At 41.8% G+C, this 10,915-nt stretch overlaps 2 protein-coding genes across 4 annotated transcripts in view; one reads left to right on the forward strand and one right to left on the reverse strand.

The window, feature by feature from the left end:
• Positions 1-10,915, forward strand: part of HERC3 (HECT and RLD domain containing E3 ubiquitin protein ligase 3) — a 135,884-nt gene that overhangs the window by 102,143 nt on the left and 22,826 nt on the right. For all 3 annotated transcript variants that reach the window (XM_003811275.5, XM_063603570.1, XM_008963664.5), the window contains 2 exons: positions 9,284-9,467; positions 9,694-9,796. In XM_003811275.5, coding sequence (XP_003811323.1) covers positions 9,284-9,467; positions 9,694-9,796 — 287 coding nt within the window. The remainder of the gene's footprint in view (positions 1-9,283; positions 9,468-9,693; positions 9,797-10,915) is intronic.
• Positions 1,095-4,872, reverse strand: NAP1L5 (nucleosome assembly protein 1 like 5). Its single transcript, XM_003811278.6, has one exon. It carries the CDS (start codon positions 2,942-2,944, stop codon positions 2,396-2,398), a length of 549 nt encoding a protein of 182 aa, XP_003811326.1. The 5' UTR covers positions 2,945-4,872; the 3' UTR covers positions 1,095-2,395.

Consider the following 10,915-nt stretch of genomic DNA (forward strand, 5'->3'; position numbering starts at 1 on the left):
TTTTGATTTCTTATTTTTACTCTGAGAGCCTTTCACATATATTTTGATCATTATTACTGCCTATAAATGGTTATTGGTTTTTGTGTATTTATCTGATAACTGGTCAGTTCATCAAACTTATTAAATTGAATTGTTTTCCAGTTGATTCTCTTGGGTTTTCTATATGTAAAAAAATTTCCCAATACTTATGCCTCTTAGTTGTGTTTCAATCGTTTTTGCTTTTTACTGGAACCAGAAAAATAGTAAAATGATAGTCTCTCTCATTCCTGGATATAAGAAATCAATATTAAATTTTATTAGATTTTTTCTCTATTAAGATAATCATATGATTAAGATAATCAGAACTTTGTATGTAATGTATTATTCTGATTTTCTCTTTTGGTTGGCCTGAGCATAATGAAGATTAACTTTACCTTAAGGTTGTTTGTACTCAACAATCTGTTGTGATGAGCAACAGGTCAGTGCTGCCTTCCATTCCCTAGGATAAAGCAATATAATTTTGCTTCTTTGTAATTTTAACCCTTCAGGGAAAAGGAAGCAAATGGCATCTGATTTTTTAATTTTTCTGGAGTCCAGTTTTTAAAAAAACTTTCTGCTTCATTCAGAATGAAGCAAACATAAAGTTGAAATAGCCTTTTTTATCCTTTCTGGGAGATGATAAAAACCTGATATTATATTGAGGAAACCAAAACAAGATAGTTTATTTAATTTCCTGCATTTCTGAATTAAAGGCCACATTCTTCTCTCATAATAAGGAATCAAAAACATAGGGAGGGATGTAGTGATGTCTCTTTCTCCCATTTTGTAACAGGAGAGAAAGAGGATTGAATTTCCAATCACTGTCTTTATCTTTCATGTAATAATAATAGCTAAGAATTATTCAGCACTTACCATGGTTTGGATGCTATTCTATAGGATTTATATGTATTAATCCATTTGCTCTTCATAGTAACCCATGAGGAAGGGACTATTCCTATTCCCTTTTGTAGATGAGGAGAAACTGGCCACTGAGAGTATTAGCTGAGTTGCCTAAGGTACATTACTAATAGGAGGCAGAGCTGGGATTTGAATGCAGGCAGTCACAGTACCGAGTCTTTTATATATATATTTTTGAAAATACTGTTTTATTAACACCACAGTGATAAACAACTTTAAGCTTATGTTTCTTTATAGATCACTGGCTCACACATAATTCAAAACCCACACAGAAGCTAAGAGTCTTTACATTAAATATATTCTTCCTAAAAATCCTTACTGTATGCATCTGTCCTCAAGCAGTAAAATTTGATTATGCACCATTTTATAATTAATATGTCACATTTACATAGCAAAATAATGAAGGCACAGCTAATACAAGCAAACTTAAACCCTTTCTACTTCTGAGCTGGGGGTAGGGGCACACACTTGGACTGGTTCTTCAAGTATATATTTTTTCCAAACATTAGCTTCAGTGAAGAGTTCTGATGATTTTCACAGCTACACCCTAAAAGCTACATGACAGAAAGACGTCACAAGGCGCAAAGTACATAACGCTGGATACACATGCTTTACAGAATTTGCTACATTCTACATCTCTTCAAGTAAATTAATATTTCTAAAACGCTAGGCAAAGTGATTTAATACTTAAACATATTTGGGGTATTTTTTACATCTTTGTAAATAGACACTACTAAGAAAACACAAACATGAGATTGTAACTAATGAATACATATGTTGACAGTATTTTACAGGTTTTACACCCTCCTTCTTGGAACCATGTTGTTTCTCTAAATTCAAATACTCAAAACATTTTTCAGAACTTGAAATGGCAGTTTTCCTGGCCTTATTAACAGTAGTGTCATGATCTCCATTGCAATCTTCCTCAATGCCATCAATCTCCTGTGAAGTGTAAAGCTGATGTCTGCGTTACAAAAGCAAAGTCTCAAAGATGACGTTTTTCTTGGGTTCTGCCTTCTCTGCACTGCGAAATGTCATGAGTAAAGAAATTTAAGAATTAAGCACTGAGAACGTGTTCAGTCATGGCTTGGGTGTTCCATGTGTAGCGTATGCTGTGTGATGAATGGGTTTCAAAGTGACGTTCTTTACTTCGCATCTGCTAACACCCTTTGTAAACCTCAATCCTCAGAGAAGAGACCATGAAAACATAATTTTGGGTTTAATTCAGTTTTCTTTAACACCTTTTGATATATTTATTATGTTCAAAATGAAAGTCAAATTTGAATCGAGCTGGCCAGGATCTAATTGCTTTAATTTAATCTATTTCAGGAATGTCAGAATAAATTCACATTGTATTTTGGTCAAAAACCTGAGCCTTTTTAAGTCCATCGATATTCTGGGAAAAACAAAACCAGGCTTTTTTCTTCGTGGGCTTTCTCTTCATCCATCTCTGCCCCCCTTACTTCTTGGCGTCATCAGGCATCTCGGCGTGGGCATCGTCATGTTTGGCCCCCGCGGCAGCCTCTGCCGCAGCCTCCTCCTCCTCCTCGTCTTCCCCCTCCTCCTCGTCATCCTCGTACTCCTCTTCCTCCTCCTCCTCCCCCTCCAAGGTCCATGCACACCCCTCCATCTCGCCGGTGAGCTCTTGGATCTTGGCGAGTAGGGGCTTATAGATGTCATTATACTTTTTTTCCAGAGCCTGAAATTCCTTATCAAATTTGGCTTCTATCTTATCGCATCGCTTCTGCAGCTTTTTGAGGGCCAGGACTCGGCATTTCACCGAATTAGGCAGGCTCTCGATAAAGTCATTTTTCGGCTTTGGGGCATTCTCTGCAGGGGTCTGGGGCTCCTCAGCCATCTGACCAGCCGCGCTGTCAGGGTCACCAGCCGCGCTGTCACAGTCTCCACCCTGCGCACCGCCTTCCGCCATTACCTCCTCCGCCGCTGCCTCCGCCGCTGCCGCCGCCTGGCTAGGCTCCGCAGGCCCCTGGTTTTCTGAGTCGGCCATGTTAGAGGAGAAGCCGCAGAGGTCTAGGAGGGCTCCCGCAGAGGCCCTGCACCCGAGCTGGTCCAGAGAGATCTTGCGGATGCGGCAAGTGGCGGTGACGTGCGGCCGCGGGAATGACGTTGGCCGCGGCCCCGCCTCCTGCCTTCGCGGCACTTGACTGGCTTCCCACTATCAGCTGACGGCCGTGTGCTCATACTGCACCAGATTCCTCCTGTTGCTACCCTGACATCTTCTGGGCCCTCAACACCCGCCTGTTGGACAGACACCCTGTTCCCAGCCCACCCATGTACCCACCCCTGTAGAGCTGGGCTGGGAGTGTCAGTAGCTGCCCGAGGTGCTTCTTCAGGAACTGCATAGATGGCCTCAGACCGTTTTCCGTGTGCTCCTCACCCCCATCCAGGCCCTTCTACAAATGCCAGTGCATATGTCTTCGCTTTCCTCTGCATCTCTCTCCATAGCTGGCGTTTGATCACCTCTTAGATTCCTCCACATTCCTCTCCATGCAGTGGAGGAATGGGCAAGCTGGCTCCATTCCACCCCTTTGGGGACCTGGGGTGCATGTGTGTGGATAGGGCAGCTTGCATATCCAAGCTCTGTACCTATGTGTCCACCCAACACCCCCTTGGCCATCCCACACACCTAGCGGCATATATCTTGGTGGCAAGGTCGTCTCTCAGCAGGACTCCCCTGGAAGCAGTTTTGGAGCCATTTGGGTAGGAAATCTCAGAGCTCCCGGTGTCCTGGTGTGTGTTCTAGAAGATCCTACAGAATCTTTGGCCTGTGGGAAGGACTAAAGCTTGAGGAGGGCTGAAAAAAAGCAAGTCTTTCTAAAGCATGGGGCCCAGGGCCAAGGCCCCCTCTTATCTTGGTTAAAGCATGTGCCATCTATCCCACCCCGCTCACATTCGTCTTCCCTGCCTTCCCCTAACACCGTCTGCTTCCCTGCCTTCCCCACTATCTGTTTTCACACCTTTCCACACCACATCTTCTCCCTCCCTCCTGCCCCTCCCCCGCACTGTCTTATGCCCCACCTTCTGCCCATCTTCTTCCCCGCCTTCTTCCCCACTCACTGCCTCCTTCCTCACCTTCCCCCCCCGCACTGTCCTTTTCCCCACCCTCCTCACCCTCTTCTTCCCCACCCTCCTTACCCTCTTCTTCCCCACCTTCCTCACCCTCCTCACCCTCTTCTTCCCCCACCCTCCTCACCCTCTTCTTCCTCACCCACTGCCTTCTTCACCTTCCGCCCCCGAACTTTTTCCTCATGCTCCTCACCCTCTTCTTCCTCACCCTCTTCACCCTCTTCTTCCCCACCCCCTAGCCCCACCCTCTTCCCACCCACCCCCAGCCCCGCCTTCTTCCTCCCCACCCACCCACCCAGCCCCACCCCACTCATCTACCCAGCTCCACCCTCTTCTTCCCCACCGACCCACCCCTACCCTCTTCTTCCCCACCCACCCACCCCTACCTGCTTCTTCCCCACCCACCTACCCAGCCCCACCCTCTTCTTCCCCACCCACCCACCCAGCCCCACCCTCTTCTTCCCCACCCTCTTCCTCCCCACCCACCTACCCAGCCCCACCCTCTTCTTCCCCACCCTGCCCACCATCTTCTTCCCCACGATCTGTCTTCTTCCCCACCTTCCCCCACGGTCTTCGCCACCTTCCCCCAACCGTCTTCTTTACCCTGCTCACCGTCTTCTTACTGGCTCACCATCTTCTCTGCCTTCTTTCTCACTCCCATATATCATCTCTTTTGATGGCTACAGCTGTCTTGAGATTAGGAATGATGTTTCTCATTTTACAGATAGTAAACTTAGAAGCAAATACAGTGAAATCATCTTACTGCATGTATCACTTAATTGGCAGATGCAGGGGCAGAAAACAGGCCTTTTGACCCCTATAGTATGGATGTTGTGACAGACTTAAAAAAAAAATCCCACATTTTGGTTAAATTCATTTGACTAACTTAACTTGCTTAAAATATTTAGGGCATGTTCATCTTTCAAGATTTTTATTTTCCTGTCTCAACAGATCTTAAAACTTAGTGTTAAACCAGACTGTTTTTTAAAAAGTCTGGCTTATTGAGGTATCATTTACATAACAGTAAAATTTGTCCTTTTGGGCGTGCTTTCACAAGCAAATACAGTAATGTAAGCACTGTAGTAATCAAGATATAGAACAGTAAATAGTCCCCTAAAAGTCCGTTGTGGCCCTTCCCCGCATCCAGCCCTGGTGAGCACTGTGCTGTTCTCTGTCTCAGTACTTCTGTTTTTTCCAGAATGTCAGGTAAATTGAATCATATGAATGTAGCCATTTGAGCCTGGCTTTTTTTTACTAGCAGAGTACATTTGAGATTGATTTATGTTGCTGTATATATTAGTAAATTTATTTTTTTATTATTTTTTATTTTACTTTTTATTATTGGGTAGTATTCCCATTTGTGGTGTTTGCAGTTTTTCATAATTGTGAATAATGCTGTGATCATTCATCTACAGGTTTCTCTATGAGCATGGACTTTTATTTCTCTTGGGTAGACACCTAGCAGTGGGATTGCTGGGTCATACAGTAAATGTACGCTTAACTTCATAAGAAGCTGCCACACTGTTTCCCAAGGTGGCTTTAATCTGTTTAGTGTTGCTAAAAGAGAAGACCGGAGGCTGCTAGCTAAAAGGTTCAAGATTGGGCATGTAGATGGTGAGAGTCTCAGGCTGCTTCCTGAGACTGTTGAGCTATTTCTACCAATAGTCTCTTAAGTGAAATCTAGGTTTTTCTATCAAGCTCCTCAAAACTCTTTCAGGCTCTACCTATTTCCTCATTTCAAAGGCACATCTGCGTTTTTAGGTATTTGCTGTTGTAGTACTGTACTTCTTAGTACCGAAATCTATATGTCAGTGTTCTCCAGAGAAACAGAACCAACAGGGTGTGAAGCCGAGGGGGGTGGGGGCAAGGAGGGATTTATTTTAAAGAATTGGTTCATGTGATTGTGGGGGCTGTCAAACCCGAAATCTGCAGGGTAGGCTGTAAGGCTAGAAATTCTGGCAATAGTTAATATTTAAATCTTGAGTCCAAAGACAGTCTGGAGGCAGAATTCTTTCCTCTTTGGAGGACCTCAAGTCTTTTTCTCTTAAGGCCTTCAACTGATTGGATATGGCCTACCCACATTATGGAGGGTAACCTGCTTTACTCAAAGTCAATGAATTTAAATGTTCATCCCAACTAAAAAAATACCTTAACAACATCCAGACTGGTGTTTGACCAAACAACTGGATGCCATAGCCTAGCCAAGTTGACCTATAAAATTAACCATCACAGTCTGTAATAAAAATTGTTGTGATGGTGTTTCTCTTGGGTAATTGTATCAGAAAAATGTCATTAGTTTAGCGTCATGGGTTTCAGAGAAGTGAGGTGTTATATACGGTGTGAGAAACTTTCAGCATCAATGATTAACATGTACAATAATCTTTTTACATTAGTGGCTTTATTTTAAAGATTGCACAGTTATACCATTTTAAAAATGGGAAAAGGGAGGCTTACTAGTTAGATACAGAAGATGGCAGAGCCTGGATTTGAACCCCTGTCTGCCTCACTTATCCACTGTATTACACCATTTGTTGGCTAGTTATTGGTGTGGATGGTGAACATGTAAAAACTATCTGCTTGGAGGAAACCCAATAATTCAAATGTAGCTTTATGAAGTATTAAATTACAGTGATGGATAAGTAGTAAATAACTATCTTCATGATGTGAAGTTTTAAAATTGTTTTTAATCTAAAATACAAAAAGTTAATGTGACAAACATTTGCATATATGATCCACAGTCAACAGGTATTTGCTTCAGATTTTTTAATAAAAGAAAAAAATGACTGATACCGCTGTACATACCCTTAATTCCAAATTACTGATACTGTTGTACATACCCTTAATTCCATTCCCCTCTTCCCGCCCTTCTTTCTTACACAGACAAAACTCTTATGAATTTGATATGGTTTTTTTATGTTTTTATACTTTTTATAATAAACATGTATGTTAAAACAGATTTTTTTTTTTTTTTTTTGAGATAGGGTCTTGCTTTGTCACCCGGGCTGAAGTACAGTGGCGTGATCATGGCTCACTGCAGCCTTGACCTCCTGGGCTCAGGTGATTCTCCCACCTCAGCCTTCTGAGCAGCTGGGACTACAGGCATGCACCATCAGGCCTGGCTAATTTTTTGTAGAGACTGGGTCTTGCCATGTTGCCCAGGCTGGTTTTGAATTCTGGGCTGAAGCCATCTGCCTGCCTCAGCCTCCCAAAGTGCTGGGATTATAGGCATGAGCCACTGCACCTGGCTAGACAAAGATCTTTTTACATTAATGTCTTTGTTTTTAAAAATGAACACTTACACATCTTATGTATGCATCATATTTATAATTTCATACTCATAAGAAAAATCTCATATCCATAAACAATACGATAATACTAGTTAATACTTACAAAGTAATTGTTATACACCAGCCTTGGTTTAAGCACTCTTACATGTATTCACTCATTTAATCCTAAAGCAGTCCCATGTGTTATCTACTCTTACTCTCCCCATTTTACAAATGAGGACACAGGCATGGAGAAGTTAAATAACTTGCCCAAGGGTCACAAGCTCTAAGTGACAGAGCTACTACCTTTTATAAGTAGCATTGTTTTAAGTGTTAAAACACAACTTACATAAATGCCATCATATTTTACTGAACATGCAAATACTCGATTTTCACTCAGCATTGTTCTTGAGATTCTATTCATTTTGCTAAGTTTAGATCTAGTTAATTCCATCAAAGTGCTCTGCTTTATGGTTTCCATCATATGACTCTACCATCTTTTCCTTGTCCATGTTCATATTAATGGATATTTAGTGTTGTTTCTCTAAATTCTCTGTATTGCAAGAAAATGCTGCAGTAAACTTCCCTGCACTCATCTTCTTGTGCACACATGTTAGCGTCTCTGCATTACCTACCCGCTAGCACAGTGGCATGGTCAAGGGTATTTACATTTTCAACTTCTCTAGATATTGACAGAATTTCCCCCCAAAATGTTTATGTCTAGGTTCACAGTTTATATTTCCACTTGTGAGAGACTGAATATTCCTATGGACAATGGCCAGGCCATATATAAATAAACATGGAGCTGAGACCCACAATCTGCAGCAACCTGCCCGGGAAACCAACCTCTTATCTGCAATAAGCAGCCCAGGAAGCCAGCCTGCTATAAGTCAGACTTGCAGGCAGCCTGATTGCCATCTCTCTCGATAACTTCTGTAACAGTGGGCCCAAATAGGCCAGGATGTGATTAGTAATCAGCAGCTTCCCTAATTTTTGTTCCTACTTCCAACTTAGGGCCAACCAGAGAAAGCCAAATACACACCCTTAACCAGTCACATAGGATGCCCCACTTCTAGTTAGCCCACCTGCAGCTTCCCCAGACTAGCAGCCTCCAATCAGAGTGTACCTGAAGCCTTCCCTCTTTCCACTGTAAAGCTTTTCCACTCCTCTGCTTGATTTTGAGTCTCTGCCACAACACAAGTGACAGTGGCTGACTCTCTTGCTATAGCAGCTCTGAAAAAATAGCCTTTGCTCTTCTCATTTGGTTGATCTTTATATATTTCCATGGTTGCGATATGGTTCCCATCATTTCAGTTGATCTTCCTACCAGCTGCCTATGAGGTTTCTGTTTTCCCCACACCTTCACCATATTGATATAATCTCATTTTTAAACTTAGGCCAGTCTGATGAGTGCAAATGACAATTCACTCGTCTTCATTTGCATTTGCCTGATTATTAGTGAGATGGAGCCTTTATTTGAGATGGTTCTTCCCAGAGGTAAAGGTTTTATAAACAAGGAGTTATAAAATGAACCTTTTAAAATAGGTGAGGATACAAGTATCAAGTGGTTTAGCTTTATTTGTTTCTGAGGATAGGGAAAATGGCCTAGAACTGTTATCCTAGACTTTTTATTTTAAGCAGAAAAGGTCTTACTATTTTTTCCACACTAAATTTTAAGCAGGACTTTTAACATGAAAACTGGAATACCTCAGGTAAAGCCAGTAGTTTAGTTCTATATACCTGGCCTGCTCCCCTTCCTATCTGGCTTATCCTGCCTTGGATCACCTGAGGCACTTGGTGGAATGTTAGTTAGGGCTGGGGATGGAGAGGGAGGAGAGGAGAGCTGGTAACCTATATGATGCCTTAGGATGCCTCCTGATTTGAGAATTTGATGAAATTCCATTTTTTATCACTCCCAATCTCAGTGTAGAAGGGTAACTTCATAAGCTTTACAAGACTTTGAGCTAAATGTATTTTCTTTTGTGTTCTGGCAGGCAGGAATTTGTGGATGCTTATGTGAATTATGTCTTCCAAATCTCAGTTCATGAATGGTACACAGCCTTCTCTAGTGGCTTCCTAAAGGTGTGTGGTGGCAAAGTACTTGAGCTCTTCCAGCCTTCAGAACTGAGGGCTATGATGGTGGGGAACAGCAACTACAACTGGGAAGAACTGGAAGAGGTAAGCACAAAAGATCCTTTAACTCCTTTAACTCTGGCGAAGCAGCAGCAGCTTGGGGAGGTGTTCCCAGAGCCTGGTCTCGTTCCAAGCATACTGTGGTTGAGTTAGATTTAGAGGTGTCCTGTATCTCAGCACTTATTTCTTAGCCTCAAATGCAAATGATATATAATGTCCACTATAATATTCTTCCAAGATACATTTTTTTCTTTTTCTCTTTTTTGGACAGACTGCCATCTACAAGGGAGATTACTCGGCCACACATCCCACTGTAAAACTATTTTGGGAAACATTTCATGAGTTTCCATTGGAAAAGAAGAAGAAGTTTCTCTGTAAGTATCAGTAATCTCAATATGGTATTTGTCTACATTTTAATCTTACATACAGTATAGGATGATATGCTCCACAGCTGAGGCTTAACTCATTTAAATGGTAAAGACCAGGTAATTCACTATATGTATGTTTTTTGTCTTAATGTTATCTCAGGCACAATATAGGTTGTTAATCCAGATCTGTTGCCTAACAAGAGGGGTTGCATGAGAGGAAGAAAAGAAGCATCTCACTGATTTTTCTTTTCTTTCTTTCTTTCTTTCTTTTTTTTTTTTTTTTGAGACAGAGTCTTACTCTGTTGCCCAGGCTGGAGTGCAGTGGTGTGATCTCAGCTCACTGCAACCTCCGCCTCCTGGATTCAAATGATTCTCATGCCTCAGCCTCCCAAGTAGCTAGGACTACAGGCACCTGCCACCATGCCTGGCAGATTTTTATATTTTTAGTAGAGATGGGCTTTCACCATGTTGCCCAGACTGGTCCTGGTCTTGAACTCCTGACCTCAAGTGATCCGCCTGTTTTGGCCTCCCCAAATGCTGGGATTACAGGTGTGAGCCACCACGCCTGGCCTGATTTTTAAATTATTCTAAAAATACCAATTATTTTATATGTAAGTTATTCAAGTATTACATTTATGAAGTCAAATTGTTTGGATTAACCTCTCTTATCTCTCTAGCCTTTAAAATATATTACAAAGTATCCAGATGGAACTGGGAAGGTGTGATTTATAGCAGCTTTATTGGGCTATAATTTATATACCATACTCATTTAAAGTGTATATTTCAGTGTACACACAGTTGTGAAACTAACACACAGTCAATTGTAGAATACATTCATAACCTCAAAAAAGAAACCCCATACCTATTAGCAGTCATTCTCCATTTCTTCCCAGCTCCCCCACCAGTCTTTCTGTCTCTATGGATTTGCCTATTCTGGATATTTCATGCAAATTGAATCATACAATATGTAGACCTTTGTGGCTGGCTGAATGACATTTGAGAAGGGTAATAATACCTTTGGAAAGGAGAATGAATTCTAATTTACATGAACAAATTCAGCCTTTTAAAAATGGTTGAAATATTTCTCAGTTTGTGTCTGTGTGTAATCAGCGTCAGAAATTAGCT

The sequence above is a fragment of the Pan paniscus genome, chromosome 3, assembly GCF_029289425.2.
Source record: "Pan paniscus chromosome 3, NHGRI_mPanPan1-v2.0_pri, whole genome shotgun sequence".
NCBI classification, from domain to species: Eukaryota; Metazoa; Chordata; class Mammalia; order Primates; family Hominidae; genus Pan; species Pan paniscus.